General features: G+C 37.9%; 1 protein-coding gene across 4 annotated transcripts in view; it reads left to right on the top strand.

Annotated features, from left to right (window-relative positions):
* Positions 1-13,058, top strand: part of TOX3 (TOX high mobility group box family member 3) — a 99,327-nt gene extending 86,269 nt beyond the window's left edge. For all 4 annotated transcript variants that reach the window (XM_088171888.1, XM_014882892.2, XM_014882885.2 and 1 more), the window contains 4 exons: positions 6,432-6,701; positions 7,906-8,133; positions 9,422-9,502; positions 11,192-13,058. In XM_088171888.1, coding sequence (XP_088028014.1) covers positions 6,432-6,701; positions 7,906-8,133; positions 9,422-9,502; positions 11,192-11,929 — 1,317 coding nt within the window. In that variant the 3' untranslated portion in view covers positions 11,930-13,058. The remainder of the gene's footprint in view (positions 1-6,431; positions 6,702-7,905; positions 8,134-9,421; positions 9,503-11,191) is intronic.
* The last annotated feature ends 3,831 nt before the right edge of the window (positions 13,059-16,889 follow it).

The raw sequence follows: 16,889 nt of genomic DNA, 5'->3' as shown, positions 1-16,889 counted from the left end.
TTGCAGTATGTGCCTTTAACTAAAGTGCTCAGTGGTGAAAATTGTTGCAGAAAACATTCCGGGTGCCTATGCTGATGCCTTAAGTTTTAGCTTTCATATTTTCCAGATTTTGTACTGCATTAGCACATAACTCTGAACTTCATATGAAGTGTTAGCAAGCTCTCTTCACAGTTTAGTTAGACAAAACCTTTTCCAGCCTGAGAACCAAGGGCACCATTGCAGCTTCAGACTCAAAAAGTGTAAACAGTGAACTGAGGAGAGCAATCTGGGAGGATGGGACTGCATAACCTGGAGCTGGAATTGGACAATTAACCCTAATATGTAAATGGACCAAAACTTATAAAGTGTGAAAATTCATGGGATGTCATCCATCTTGGGTGTAGCCATTGCCAGGCTCTTGTGCTGCCCAAGCTGTAGCCTTTGAAGGCCTTTTAGTAAATACCTACTTTATTCCTTTAGCACTGCCTACCTCTCTTCCAGGCAGCCTCTCAAGGCATTATGCACAAACCACAAAGGGGCAAAATTTCAGTCCTGGGATAGGCAGGAACAAAATTGATACTTTGCACTGCCAGGCTCCATTATATATGCAGTATATTCTGCAGTATGTTATATAACAACTCTGTGCAAGTACTGGTGCCACAAATGAATGATTTGATTTTGAGAATACCTGTCTTGCATGACCCCCATAGTAGCCCCCATGACCCCCAAAATAAGTTGCTCAGATTTAAAGAACAAATCAGTTGGGTTTTGTTTGTTTGTTTTCTTTTCATGTCTTTTCTGTGGTTTATGTATGAACAGAAGAGAGTAGAGGGACTGGATGGGCACACCAAAAAATGGCATGTTCTTTATGTTCTTCAGGCAATGGAATGGGTGAGAACCTCTTGTCACCAACCCACCTCTTAGATCCAGATGAAGATATAATTTTTTTTACTAATTGACATGTACTGTTTCTTGTACACTTTTTTTGGGAATCAAATTAGGTAAGGTTTACTTTTCTACAGAGACATGAAGTGGAACATGGGAGTTTTTTCACTGCCAGAGAAAAGAAACTGCTGCTTGTAGGATCTCCTGATAACTGCAGTTTGACAGCTCTATTAGTGATGATGGTGTGTGTGTGGAGGGGAGAGGAAGGACACTTCTTCAGTGGTGGCAGTACCAAGTGCAACTGTTTTGTATTCTATTAAGTAAGGATTTAATCTCTGACAGAGAAAAGCATCCTGTTAGTTTGATTTGTTTTGATTGGCAGTGAAGTCCAATCCTGTAAAAATTTAGATTAATGGATTCTTTTATCTATGCTTTACTTGTGGAGAAAAAGAATATTGAGGATTTCTTCTAGAGATATGCTGACTTAACTAAAAGCAAAGGGAGTAATTTACAGTCAGGGACAACTGAGGATTTCACTCTACAATGCAGTGCATTTGCTTCAACTTAAATACATCCTTTAAAATATTGCATCAGCTTATGTTCCATTGACAGTGATGAATTCCTCAGGCAATAGAATATATAATAGTTTAAGTCAACTTCTGAAACCAGGGCACACTGAACATAACCATAAATGTTGGGTTTTGCTTAGTTATTCCTTAGTTATTTAGGTTGGCAGATTTCTCAGTTCCCTTAAACTATCTCATGCAGTGTAGGGTCAGATCCCAGCCCTCCATCCTCTTGTAGGCACTTCCATGGGGCACTTCCATCAGTCCTCACATGACCAGAGTCTCATTGGAGGTATTGCATATTTGAATGATGGAAGGCTGTAGACATTGATTTTAATCAAGACTTCAGTATTGCTCAAAAATGTTCTGAAAAGTAATTTCCTAGTTATATTTTTAAATGTCTTGTTGAATATTCCCAGAAATTAAAATTATATCAGGATAGGAATTCAGGATAGAATTACTGTATGGAAATGATTCTTAAAATGCAGGGTAAGTAAGTGGAAATTAGGACATCTCTCAATGTAATGGCTGGATGCATTTATCTGTCAAAATAAATACTAACTCTATTACAAGCTATACTTAGTACTGGATGCTTAATGAGTTGCTAACAGAAGAACAAACTATCTTCTATTAATATATTTTTTTCACTTAGTACTCTATGGTACTTTGAAAAACACCTTTGATAAAACTGTATAAATTAAAATCTGAGAGTTTACACATTCCTTTCTTTTTATTTTCTTTTTTTTAAAGTCTCCTTACTCCATTATTTGCTTTTCAGTGTCTATTGATCCATTGCTGTTTTATATATTTTTGAGAACTTGTTCTTTTACAAACCAATGTTAAATAAGCTATATGTTTGTTATAGGCTGTGAGATGTGTCCTTTAGCAATAGGAATAATAGGACTTTTATGGCATGACTTTCTAAAGTGGTTAGAATTGTTGAGAGTAGGATAGTTTGATGGACAGATATCTTTATGTTTCCTTTGATGAGGCCTTCTATGAACCAAGTGCTGAATGTCTTTATAATGTGTGCAGCAGGGTGGTGACAGCTGTGTAAGACAGTGTGTCTACACAGTCACCATAAAGTTGTTTTGAGAAGGGGAAAACATTTTGGTCTATATTTTGATTTTTTTTAAAATCTGTGTGTATAATTAGAATTGTAGAAGGGTAAAATTATTTGGGTTGGAAGAGACCTTAAAGATCATCTCGTTCCAACCCTCCTGCTATGGGCAGGAAACCTTCCAGCCAGGTTGGTCAGGGCCCCATCCTGCCTGGCCTTGAGCTTCTCTGTCCAAGGCTTCATCACCCTCGCATTAAAGGGGATTGCTCCTTAATACCTTATCCAAGGCCCTTGCTCTCCGTTTAGAGCTCTGTCACTGAAGAGCCCAGAGAGGTGGCCAATGTTCCCCTCAATAAATGTCTCTGTACCTCAGGGGTTTGAAGCACTCATGTAGGATGACAGCAGATTGATCTGAGTCAAAGCCATCCCAGTCTGCAGAGGAATTAGACAAGTTATTTCTCTTTTGGTTTTGGTTTCACACATTATGTCCTTGTTTGATTGTCATGCTGAGTAAATCAGTGGTTGAGCTTTGCCTGACTTGTTTTAAGATCACCAGGTTTTGCCTAACTTCAATCTGAGGCTGTAAAGCAGATCAGACTCAATCAAAACTCAATACTGTCTGCTTGAGAAATTAATGAATTTTTGTCAGAATGAATCTCTTGTTTTTGCTTAATGTTAAAAAAATCTTGAATGCTTTTAATACTTGTGTATCACATTTACTTTGGGATAAGTTAATGTAAAAGAGCTTGTGTTATTCTCTAAAATTCTCCCAGTATTCTCAGTGGATTATTTTTGGATATGTGAGCTTTTCAATTTTCATGTACTAATGTAATTAGGATGTCATGTGGGTGCATCAGTGCTCTTGTATTTCCATGTGTGCTTCTGATATAGGATGATTTTTGTTGTTAAACATTTCTTTGATAAACATCTCAAGCATAATTGAAATGCTACTGATCCTTTCAGTTTGGCATTGGCCTTTGGTAGTATCAGGGAAAAAAATCTGAGTAAACATAATTGATGGAAATTTTGTTTTCTTGATTTTAGCTCCCTTAGAAGACTTTTGTTTGCTCAGGAGCTATAGAAAAATGCCATGGACTTTAATATTGCTATGAACTAGCCTCCCTGCCTTCTTTTCAAACCACTGTACACACATAAAAAATGGCTTATCCTTCTTTGTCTGAAAGCTCTTGTATAGGTATCATAGGTTGTTCAAGCCCACAGCACAAAGCAAAAAAATGAAACTCCTATTCTTTTCTTTTTTTAATATTGATCAGCCATACAACTTAAACTGAAAGTGCAGAAAATACATGGTTTGTTGTTTTCATATGTACATACAATATGAACAATAAGGGATTGGATATTATATGAAACATTTTCTTTCATATAATATATCTTATCAGTTTAGTTCTAAATGGCCAGTTACAAAATTTTACTGAAGCGCTTCAGATTTAAAAAAAAAAAAAAAAAACAACGGCTAAAGAAATCAGGAAAAGATACAGAAAAGAAAAACTGAAATTAAGTAAGTGGATGCAGAAAACCCACACAAGCATCAAATAGTATCAGAAAAAGGGACAGTTAAGAATTCATGGGCTTGTGTATAAAATTAGATTCTGGGTCAGTGCAAGTCAAGAGAATTTAGTCTCAATAAAATCATAGATGCAACCAAAATGACAAGACTTGGAGTAAATGGTTTGTAACCCATGTCATCATATTTTGTTGCCTCAGTGTAAAGGCCAGAAAGGCTTGTATTGTGTAGCAATAAAGGGAGAACAAAAGCAAGGCTTTTAGGGGTAGAACACCTCCAAGAAAGTACTGTCTGTACAATAATGAAGAAAGTTAGTTTTTATGAGAGAAGGTTATTCTGATGATCTTCAGCTTTGCTGAAAAAAAAAAAAAAAACCAGCAGAGTTTTTCTTCATGCAATAAAGTCTGTAAGCTAAAATGATTGGAGTAATAGGCAGAGTGATATCGTTTCACAAAAGACTTTGAATGACTTCCAGATGCCACTGCCAATACAAGTCACAATCAAAATGACCCTGTGGTTAACAGCAGTAAATTTTCACAGAAAGGTGCCCTGAAGCAAATGGGTATTTCAGCCAATAAGTCTGATGTTTTGATCTCTCTCTATCAAGTGCTCCACTTTTGGCACACACTCTCATCTCTAAGGAGCTACAGTCCTTTACTGAAAATATTAAAAGCATTTAAGAGGTAGGAAAAGCAGTGTGGTATGGTAGGGATGATGAGCCAAGCTGGCAATGGCTGGGGAAGCACAGGAAAAATGAGGGTGAGCCCTGGTGCACAGGATCTGCATTGGGAGCCTGTGAGCTTAACCTGGTCTGTGCTGGACCCAGCTGCACCACCACGTGTACTTTTGTGCTGAAGAAGGATAGGTTTGTACTGTACAGGCTTCAGCTGAAAGAGACACGAATGTCAAATTCAGAATTAACGTGATTTCCTGCTGTGGGGAAGCAGTGAGTTGCAGTATTTGTGTATGAAGATACACGAAGGCAGGGTGTGCCTCTTCTCTGACACAGGTGTTGCTTCTTTGTGTGGCCACCCTTGTCCCAGCCAAGGAAAGGCTTCCAGGAGCATGGAACCACTGCCTCTGTTGAGGGCAGAGTTTTAAAAAGTAAGGGAAAGACATTTGGGCTAAACTTTTACCTCCATGCTGACACAGATTTTTGAAAACTGGTTTTTACTTATCCGTACTTAATAAGAGAGCACCAGGAAGGTCAGACTCTGTTGTGGAAGTCCAGTAGGCTGCCACAATTGCTGTTTTGTTCTGTGTCATTTCATTAAGGATCATTGCACCTGCTGCTAATTGCAATGTGGCTTATTAATAATGAAAGAGTTTTCAAAATCTAATTTATTTCTCATGTTTCTGGCTGTTCAAACAATGACTGTAGATTAATCAGGTTGCTGAATCAATTTGTGAGCTATTTATTCTCTTATTAACTTTTAAAAAAATCTTCTTTTCTGTTTACATGTTCCTTCATTGTGTATTGATCTGTGTGTGGTCACAAAAAAATAGTTTTCATAGGCAGATTGCAGTTGACTTTACCTTCAGGGTCTTGCTTCTTTTTATTTACAAATGTGGTCAATGTTGTGCAGATGTAGGAGACACAGTTTGTGCCCTCAAGAAACAGTAGAAACCAAACCATGCAAGCACTTGTGTTTCTGAGACGTGGAGTACAAGAAAAATAAAGTTGGTGATTTGTACATTGATTGTTACTTCCACACGTTTGCTTGTTAGATTAAAGATAAAAATGTGCAGTTTTATGTGGTACTTGCCAACAGGGATCTTTAGGAGTGTTTAGGATTACTGGACTCGTTCTCCAGCCTGCTGCAGTGAATGCACTCCAGACCTGGCAGTGTTCTGTGTTTAAAACAGCTTTAAAATCCCACTCAGACAGGACTGGTTTATACCTGCTGATCCCACTCAGACAGGACTGGTTTATGCCTGCTGCTGTTACTGGTAATGGCCAAGAATAATTGAAAGTCAGTAAAGGAAGATGATTTTCTCTCTCCTATATATATATATATATGTCCTGTCATCCTGCCCTAATTTTGTTTACTTTCTGGCAACAGTTTGTGTCTCCTCATTTGCAGTGTTTTCCTGAATCCTCAGTCATCCTGTTTTCCTGTTGTTTATGTGGGTATTTCTCACTACATCAAGAGAAGAAATGTTTAAAAATAGAGAAATGAAATTCTTAGTCAAAAAAACAAAATAACCAGCCCTAGTTGGAGGAAAAGTGAAGCCTGGGGCAATTATAGTAACTGTTGCTGCACTTAATTTGTTAAAAATATATTTAATTCATGTAAAAGAAAGGAAGCAAACTGCACGTTGCCAGTGTTGGTTCTGTAAGCCTGTGAAAATAACTTCACCTGATACTGCTGTATGGTAACTGCTAATATCTAAACAACATTTCCATCTCTTTTAGGATCAGAGTCACACACAAGTTTCCCAGTACCGCCAGGATCACTCTCTGATTATGAGATCTATTGTCCATATGACTGATGCTGCTCATTCGGGAATTATGCCTCCATCTCAGCTCACCACCATTAACCAGTCTCAGCTGAGTGCGCAGCTGGGGCTAAATTTAGGAGGCACTAATTTGCCACACACTTCTCCCTCCCCTCCTGCAAGTAAATCAGCCACTCCTTCCCCATCTAGCTCTATCAATGAAGAAGATGCAGATGAATCAAACAGAGTAAGTTATTCCATGTGCTGCACTGAGCAAGCTTCATGCATCCACACGCTGTATTTTCAAGGATGTGGCAGTGTCAGCTCAGCTGCAGTGTGGTCATTTAAAATACAAGTGTTATGGTAAAATGGAATATGATTAATTTCCTGATTTTCATCTTTACTTAAGAAGTTTCCATACTAACCCCATAATAATAAACCTATTTGGACAGTTTTGTCATTTTGGTATTCTCTGGAGTCATGTAAAACATAGATGTGTTTAGAGAGAAATAAAATAAGCTTTCTTTTAACTGAAAGTTTAATTAACTTATATTTTCCTTTAAATGAATCTCTTATAAAAGGAAAAAAAATATCGATCAAATGAAGTACAAATGTTGTTATAGCAGTATAAGGCCTAATTTAAGAGCTCCATGAAAGGTCTTCTCATTAAGTTGATGGAAGTTATACATGTGGAAAGCTCATTGTACAGGATCCTCAAAATATCAAAGTAAATTACTATCATAGAGGTATATTTAGAGCCACTTGATCCCCTTGTTGCAATAATCTGTGCATAGTTCAACAAAAGCAAGTCCAGGGCACGAGGCACAGGCAGGGAGCAGAGCTGCTGTAATCCTGAGTGTGCTGCTGGGATCCCTGTCCCAGAGGGAAGAGAGAGGCTGTCTGTGCCTGGCCAGAGCTCCCCCACATCACTGCCCTGCCCGGGGGCACAGCCAGTGCCCCTGCAGGTGAACACAAACTGCAGGAAGGTGAGAATTTTTGACCCCTGGCCCGTGTCTAAGTTTCCAGTCTAAGCCTGGGAATTTGGAAATTCCTCCAAACTTTTGCCTTTTGACTCTCAACTGTTGAGATTGTATCTTAATGGAAAAACATAGATGGTCTCTTCAAAATATGCTATTAACTAAATCTTAATTTTTTTTTTAATAGAAATTAGCATTGGGGTCTCCTTTTTCAGGTCAAGCTCATAAGATGTGACACTCAGATCCATGCTTAAAATGAGTAGTAGCTACTCGTGTTTAGTTCCAGTAGATCCAATGAGATTATGCTGAGACTAATTACTCTTTGTTAGAGAGAAGGGCCTGCACAACAGGACTCTCTCAAGAGTTGCCTACATAATAGCTTTATCCATATAATAAGACTGTCAATAAGTTTTTGCAATTTATCTGAGTTATTTCATGCATTTATCGACTATTCTTGTTCTTACTGTTTTTTAGGCTACTGGAGAAAAAAGAGCTGCCCCAGATTCTGGCAAGAAGCCCAAGACTCCAAAGAAGAAGAAAAAGAAAGACCCCAACGAGCCACAAAAGCCAGTGTCAGCATATGCCCTTTTCTTCAGGGACACACAGGCTGCAATTAAAGGACAGAACCCGAATGCTACATTTGGAGATGTTTCAAAAATAGTGGCATCTATGTGGGACAGCTTAGGAGAAGAACAAAAACAGGTAAATTGGTGCAGGGTTGTCTCACAAGATATAGTAATCCCTGTAAAAAAATCTTCCTACCTCTGCTCTGAGTGGACCATGCTACTTGCTGATGTAGAACTCTACCTCTGTAGGGCTACACTGAGTTTTGAACTTGCTGAAGACCTGTCATCTAAAAATTTTTTTCTAAGAGCCAACAGGTAGTGTTAAATGACTGTATTTGTCTTTAAATTTTAAAGGGCAGTTTGTAAAAGAGCTCAGGTTATAGTGTCCTAGAGTCCTCTTAAAACCATCTTTTGATGATTCCTATTTCAAAGCCCTTGTTTCCTATTAATAAGTTAGAAAAGAGGAAGGTACAGCATATTTACCATTTCCTTTGATCTGCCTTATGAATTTGTTACAAAGCGTGTTGATTTCTAACCTTTGAAGCCAATCCTCTGAGTCTCATTACAATGTTGTGTGTGAAATGCTATCTCCAACTCCAACTTGGTACAGAGTGATGAGTTTTGTACTTCCTTGAGGGTTATTCTTCTTCCTATACACATGGAACTGCTGCACATGGATTTAAGGGGGCTAAAAAAATCCCCTTTGTTTGTCTGTTCCCAGTAACAGTTAATAGAAACTTTTATGAGAGAAGAGATTCCCAGACAGGATACCTTTTGGCAAGAGATGAATGCTACTTGTTTCTGAAATACATTTGGAAACTTTTAGTCTGATCTAATAGATGATAATGAACATGATTTAAAGGTGAACTTTAAATATACTGATAATTAAAAACACAGATTTAGTAATTTTTGCCTAAATTTTCTTGTTTAACTCAATGGGATTTTTCTCATGCTGCCTTTGGAGCAAGTCCAAGCTCTTTGATCCACTTTTTTTCAAAGGTATACAGGTTTTTTAATATGTAGTTCAAATACTTGTTTTGAAAAAAAGTGCACAGGTGTATTTTGCTGTTCTAGATTACTACTGATACATTTTGCCATATGAAATACTCAATATCTCTATGCTACTTGTTTTCTGGGGAAGGAAAGTCTTGTCAATCAGCTGGCTGCTCAGACTGATGTATAGCAGCCTTTTGTTATTCCTGATAATCAACATAAACTGATAAAGTTCAGCAAGTAGACCTGAAAGTCTGTAACCACCTGCAAGAATATTTAGAACTCTCAAGGAAGAAAAAGCACATCTAATATTAGAGTGTTTTCAGAAGTTTTGGTCTATGTGTTTTGTTTCTTTGCAAGTGATTGTGAGAGCATTCTGGCAAAAACATTTTAATAGCTGAAGTTGGTGAAATTGTGGTCTCTTTTAATAGGTATATAAAAGAAAAACTGAAGCTGCCAAAAAAGAATACCTAAAGGCACTTGCTGCCTACAGAGCAAGCCTTGTTTCTAAGGTAAGCCTAATATTGCCTTCGATGTAATGCAAGTGAGCTTTTACCAATGATATTGAAATATTTGGGGTAAGGGGGGGGATGCTATGCACAACAGAAGTAGAATCCTAGGATTTCTGTAATACATCTCTACAAGATGCTGTGCTGCTGCTTAAACCCTGCTTAGTCTCTGTAAAAATAATTTTATCTCTCGACTGGCAGAATGATTACCAGAAAACATCTCTGTAATTGTATATCTTCCTTGAGCTGTGGAGGCAAAATAATGCACTTCACCACGAAAATAAAATTCAGTCATGAAAAATATACTGACCTTTTGACATGAATATTTGCAGAGGTTTGTTTTTCCTCAAGTGCTGCTTCTCAGAGGACAGGCTTGCTTTGCGTGGAGTTGGAGGCAATTGTTGTGTGACAAAGCTTAAGTGTTCTTGCAGGTGAGGGGAAAGGAATTCGTAGTGGCTCTGAATTTGGAGAGTACTAAAAAAATGGACTAGCTGGCAGTGAGCCACATGGAGTGTTTCAGTGGATCCTGAGTTAAAATAAAATCTGTGAAGAAAAAAAAGCTCTGCTATCATACTTGAGAATTTACCTTTCTAGATGGCAGCACTATGCAGGTTGTGGTTCTGTTGCATCTGAATATAATAAATGGAAATGAGCTTACAGACATCTAAAATATGGGTAAAACATTACCAAGGTGGTTATTTATCTAATAATATTTTATAAAGGTCAATTACAAAAATATATTCAATCACAAGAAAGCAAGAGAGGGTGATGATGTCTTAAGTCCTGAGAATATTTATTTGAACGTACAACTGCACAGCATTAGTAAATCATACAGAAAGTTGCTGTGTGTTTTAATTAATGATTAAAAGTACAAATTATACACATGTTTTTGAAAGCTGGAAGATTTCTTCTCCTTGTGTTAAGAAGCTATGTTTTTCTGTTGCCTCTGGACTCAGATAATATTTTAAAAGCCAAGCCTTCAGTATCACAATGCTAAGTTTAAGAGCATCAGGAAGTCTAAATACCTTTGTGGGATATTATTTTGTAAATCTTAAGTTCCCGTTTGAAAACCATCAGAAATCATATTTTTTTTTCCCCAAATCCATGGGACCAGGACCACCAAGTAACTTCTGGGTAGATTGCAGGTAGAAATGACACCCAAAGTCATTGTATCTCATCTCCTCTAAATTAAGACATCCTTGCTGTAGCTTTTTCATGTGGGATGGTTGCTCAGGGTAGGGATGGGATAGATACTCGTGCAGCACAATTTATTACATTCTCAGGGAAATGTCTAAAGAGTGTCAGTTAATTGCTCATTGGTTGGTAACTTATGGGGTGAGGAGTGTGTGTGCTGCTGACTCCCAAAGAGCAGAGTTTTTTATAAAACATGTAAACGTGTTGGGCCTGTTCAGTGACAAAGTGTATGTGACATCTGTGACTTTCTGGTGTTGATCAAGGGCACAAGTTAGTTTTTGTCCAAGTAAGACCTGGAGGTACCATATAGGGAGGCAGATAAAGAGGTGATACAATGTATTGGTGATGAGTGATTGTTTTCAGACTGCAAATTGATCTTTTCTGATAGAAAACAAAAGATGGCAAAGGTCTCTGAGTAGCTGTTACTTTTATTACCATGTAAACAGTAACTATGTTTTTTTCTGTTGAAAAGACAATTAATTTCTCTTCCAAACGCAGGCTGCTGCAGAATCTGCTGAGGCCCAGACAATTCGTTCTGTTCAGCAAACACTGGCATCCACAAATTTGTCTTCCTCCCTTATTCTGAATAGTTCTCTTTCTCAACACGCGGCGGTGTCGGCGTCTCCCCAATCTCTCCAGCAGCCCCTTTCCAGAGCAATTGCTCCAAAACCCTTGACCATGAGACTGCCAATGAATCAGATTGTAGCCTCTGTTACCATTGCACCAAACATGCCGACAAACATTGCAGCTCCCTTGATAAGCTCCATGGGCACAAACATGGTGGCAACGCCGTCCTCATCTCAAGTCAGTCCCTCCCTGCAAAGCCAGCAGCACCAGATGCAGCAGCTCCAGCAACAGCAGATGCAGCAGATGCAGCAGCAGCAGCTACATCAGCATCAAATGCATCAGCAAATACAACAGCAAATGCAGCAGCAGCATTTTCAGCACCACATGCAGCAACATTTGCAGCAGCAGCAGCATCTTCAGCAGCAGATTAATCAGCAGCAAATGCAACAGCAACTGCAGCACATACAGCTTCAGCAAATGCAGCAGCAGCAAATGCAGCATATGCAACACCAGTCACAGCCTTCTCCTCAGCAGCATTCTCCAGGAGCCCCGCAGATCACTTCTCCCATCCCTGCCATTGGGAGCCCTCAGCCAGCACCTCAGCAGCACCAGTCACAAATACAATCTCAGACACAGACTCAAGTATTGTCGCAGGTCAGTATTTTCTGAAGATAAATGATCTTGCAACATGGCTTTGTGTTGATGGAGGGGTTAGGGGTAAACCATATTTGGCTGAAAACTGTAAATTGTTGATGGTAGTTATGCAGGGATGCATAACAGATCAAATGATCCTCTAAAGTGTCTATTAGATAGGCAATAAAGAACTACAATGTAGCTGTGTATCATCTTTTAGCTGACTATAAATCATTTTGTTTAAAAGAAAAAATGCTGTTCTCTTTTTCATGTGATGCCTTTTTAATTTATTTAAGCTTTACCTACAATATGTGAATCAACTGGCCTAATAAATGCCTGGACCTTATGACTGCAAAATGGCCTTTCAGAGTTATTTGCTATAACCCTTCTTTCTCTAAAAGTGAGTAATGCACTTCAAGGCAGTATGAACTCATGGAGCCCTTAAAGCACAGTTGTAACTACCTGTAAAATTATGATTGGATTTCATACAATCATACTTGTATGACATGAGTTAGTTGATGGCATTTTTTGTCATGAAAAAATAGAGTAAATCACAGATTTTTGCCAAAGCTCTTATTTTTTTTCTCTCTCTTAAATGTCTTCAGAAAAACAAATGCAAGTAACTGGACTTAAATGTTTGACCCAACTTTTCACTTCATTTCTCCAAATAAACCTGCCATAGTTCGTAAGATAATATATATTGACATTTACCCTCTTACGTTAATTCCAATTACAGAACAAATGTGAATATTATATTCTGTGTCGAAGTGATGAGTTTCAGATTTAATACACTGTATTTTTAAAAGGGAAATGCACTTAAATAAAACTGTTATTACAGAAAGCTAAGATGAGAAATGCAAGTTATTAATACGCTGTAAAACCAGTAGAATATTTAAATGAAACTCCACAACTGAATAATCAATGTAAATATTTTCTTTAAAAGTTGTAAGTTTTCATATCATGTGTTGTAAAGTTTTCATAAATGAGGCTTTAATGTAAACACTGGTAACATGAATTATTAATTGCTACATTGCTTATTGTGTTTTTATGCTGTTTTATACTTTTTTATGAGTTATGATAGCAGCAATTAAGTTGTTTGTATTTTGCTTATCTAAAATAAATGCTTTTATCTTGCTATAGAATAAACACATTTCAGTAAAACTGATGGAGCTGTAAGTCTTTGATAGTGAAGCCAGAAATGTTTCCTTCTGCAAATGCTTTCTTGGACTTTTTTAAACGCCCTTGGATTTTTATCGAACATTCCAGTGGGAACAGGGTAAGCACTTGGCTCTTGTACCCTCCAGGATGCTCTGCTGAAGAGTTGTGGGCAACTTCTCTGAGGTGTCTGTGACTTCAGAGAGAGACAGCAAGTGCTGGAGTCACAGAACAGTCATGGTGCCCTGTGCTGATGATCTCCAGGAACAGGGAACTGAACCTGTCTCTCAGCAGTCCTGTTCAGAAATGCAAATCAGCACAAACTGTGGGTTTCTGTGCATCCAAGAGTTTCAGATGTAAACGCAGCTACTGCTGTGGCCTTCCCTCTGTAAGCAGCTCTTGGCTTGGGCTGGTCCTGAGTTGTCTGACTTTTATTTTCTCATTAAGGTGGACGGTGATGGAGTGGGGAGGATGGAGGGGGCAGGTCTTTCATATGAAGGGTTTCGAAACATTTACGTCCAGTGTGGTGTCAGGTTATGTGTGCTGTTCATATATTTTTGCTCTGAACAGAAAGGAAGAGAGCCTTTATTTTCTTGTTTCCCTTCTTTGCCTGCAATATCTGTGCTGTGAGTGCAGTCTGACCACTATCCCCAGTTGTCTGGCATGATTAATTACAGCATCTGTCCTGTCAGAAGCTATAATGAAGAGGTCTTGATAAAAATTGCAAATTACCACTGGCAACAATCTTAAACTGCTTATGATAAAATGAAAATTAAAAACAGCAAGTGTCAAGCCTGAGCAGAATCCTAATCCTGTTTGAGGCATGGCTCCCATGCTCAGACCACAACCCCAAAATAATGGAACAGAGATCCTCAAAAAGTTGCAGCCAGGCTTGAGGGAAGAAGTACTATGCCATGTGAATTTCTTCATAATGAATTCAGCTTTCAATATTTCATCATCCTCAGGTACTCTGTTTATTATGTACAAATATTGAACAGCAAGAGATTCTAATTATAAATTTATAGATTTCTTGGAGCAGAAAAAATCATGTATAAATTGAAGCTTTTCATAATAGGTGTTAGTTGACAGCTACCCATGCTCCTAATAGCCTTAGCATGATATCTAATAATGCCTGGGATGGAGGGTGTTTATTCCAAGTGCAAGGAAGCCTGTCTGCTTTAGAAATGGCACGACAGAGCCTGCCTGGGAGAGACTTTGTGTGTGTCAGTTTTAACCAATGTTACATAACAAAGGGAACCATTTTATAGTAGTTTTTGAAACCTTTAGACAAATGTCTTCAGAAATAATTGCTAAACTACATGTGACAGTAATTGTGTATTAGTTCTATAATTGTCATTTTGAAGACCTATGAAGTATCGTTGGAAAAATGTCACAAGTGATAAGAGTTAATTACAACTGAAGTCTGTTTTCAACTATTTGCAGCGAGAAGCAGGTGTTATTACACTCATTAAATGGTTTCATAAATCCTGGGTTTTATCACATTTGATTAAGAGCTGCTGAACTACTGATGTTCAATTCCAGGAAAAATAGTTTTAATTACTGCAGCTTAAAAAAAAAAAGAAAAGAAAATTAATCATCAAGCAGGACTATAGATTTTAAATATCAAAATTTGAATCTTGAAATACTGGAGCATTCCCCTGCTTGCCACAAAATTATATTTTGCATTACCCACAATAGCATATTGCAGAACATCTTGTGTTTCAAACTGTGCAAGTTTGTGTTCATGTTCCCTAAGTCTAAGTGAATAACTGTGCTATCATAGGTCATAAATAAAACTGTTAGTTTAAATCGCTTGATATGCAATTTATACAAGAAAAATGCAATAATCTGTATGGTTTCAGTGTCAGGCATGGCTTTTAAGAATGTTTTTCTTCATAGCATTTACAAGCACTTAACTGCTCCCTTCTTTTCCCAAGGTTTCAGATGCTTTATCACCTCGGTTAACCACATTCTACTTTCACATTAACCCAGGTTGACACATGATGAAAGAACATACGGAGGTTTAATTTTTAGCTGACACAGGGTCATTAGTTTCTAACTTGGAGAACAAAGCCTTTAAATACCTCTGTGCAACATAATCTCAATTTTATATTATCACCTGAACACTGTGGTTTGCAGGACAGATGGATTAAATATCTCAAGTTTAACCACGAGTCTTGCACTGACTCTTTTCAGTGGGGATTCCTATTTGAATGGCTCCTTTTCCATTTCTCACTTCATGGAGTATTTTGCAGCACTGGACTGCATTCTAACCTTTCCCTCCCCCCTTTGTTTGGCTTTTGTTTTGCAACAGCTGTTATTATCGTTTTTGGTCAGCTGTGATTGCTGGAGGCAAAATAGGACCAGATGGTGTTTTGCTATGCATGAATGGCGAGTTAGAGGAGTTTAGATTGAATAGGCCAAGTTTGAATGGTGTCTATGCACCACCTGCCCTCTTCAGCAGCAGCACACACATCATAGGAGCATGATCTGTCTCAGACCTACTAGAATTGGATGGGAATGGAGAGCGCCTCGTTGGATTTTCTCCATATTTATTGATCTTCCATGCACTAACAGCATAATGCAGTACACAGTCAATTTGAGTTAATTGGATATGACACAGCATGTACATGTAATCTATCACCAGAGTCTCCTGGTACACTTTAGGGTTTGCTGCCACAAGAACATGCAGTATTACCCTGCATTAATAGGCTAAGTGGATGGAAGTAAACCAGGATCATTGTAGGGTTTGATTTGACAAAATATACTGTAGTTTTACAATTGTACCCTTGAAACTGCCAGAAATGCAGTGAACTATGAACATTTCTGATTTGATAGACTGAGGCTGAGTATTTTGTCTCAGAAAAAAAAATACATGTAATTCCCATAAACTTCTGTGAAGTTTGCCAGTGAAATTTAAACAAATGTAGGGAGCAGCATCTATAGGGATGGGCCAGTTCCATTCAGAATAGTACCAAAGGGCTGCTTTGGTAACCTAAAACTGGTCAGAGAAGTGGAATTTAAATGTTGCATAAACGTAAGAACTGTTGTATACTCTGTTAAGGCTGACTGAAAGACATGAGACATGAAAGACTTGTGCCTGAATGTTACAGAAGAAAATAAATATGTTATGAATCATGAAAAAATACACAACAGTAATATATAATACATAAATTGCTTGCATTGTTACAGCAATTGGATGTTTCAAAGCCTACTTAATATGTAACTGAGGGTTGTGATCATGCTCTAAGTTGGCAGGAGCTGCTCACTCGGCGTCTTTGTCTGTGGTGTCAGGTAGCCAAGTGAGCTACTTTATTATGAAAATTGCATCCAACTGAAAAAATGCTAAATATTTTCAAGTGCCTGTGGGAAAAGCTAGGTTTGTATTAAAGGATTTGGTTCTTAAAGTCACCAAGAAGTTAATGCTTCTCAGGTGCATCGAAGGGAGAGAATTTTCGATTATAATACTAAAATCTTTGAGAAGTGAATGTATTGCTTTGAACAAGTTGCTGTGACACTTGAATAGGCTACATTAGAGATTTAGAATGCATTCTGTTTACTTCAGTTAAAAACCAGAAATGGTATTTTAAATAGTGTGTTTTGTCCAAGTTCTTGGAGCATTAACATCTTCAGCCCCTAAACAAACCAAAGTAGTGGAGAGTTTACTTAGAAGGTTTGAAATTAAATTTATTTTAATATTCTAGGTCAAAAAAGTTGAACAGATAATCGTCTTGCAGTTATATGGACACTCTTGCAGGTATCATTTATTCTCTCCCCTCTCTAGGAATATCTTTATGATGCAGTTACCTGTGGTCTGTTGCTTTTCTCCAAACTGGAGTTG

Source organism: Sturnus vulgaris, chromosome 12 (genome assembly GCF_052056855.1).
Source record: "Sturnus vulgaris isolate bStuVul1 chromosome 12, bStuVul1.hap1, whole genome shotgun sequence".
Classification (NCBI taxonomy): Eukaryota; Metazoa; Chordata; class Aves; order Passeriformes; family Sturnidae; genus Sturnus; species Sturnus vulgaris.
Note: the sequence above shows the minus strand (reverse complement) of the source record. Positions and strands in the feature narration are given on the sequence as shown.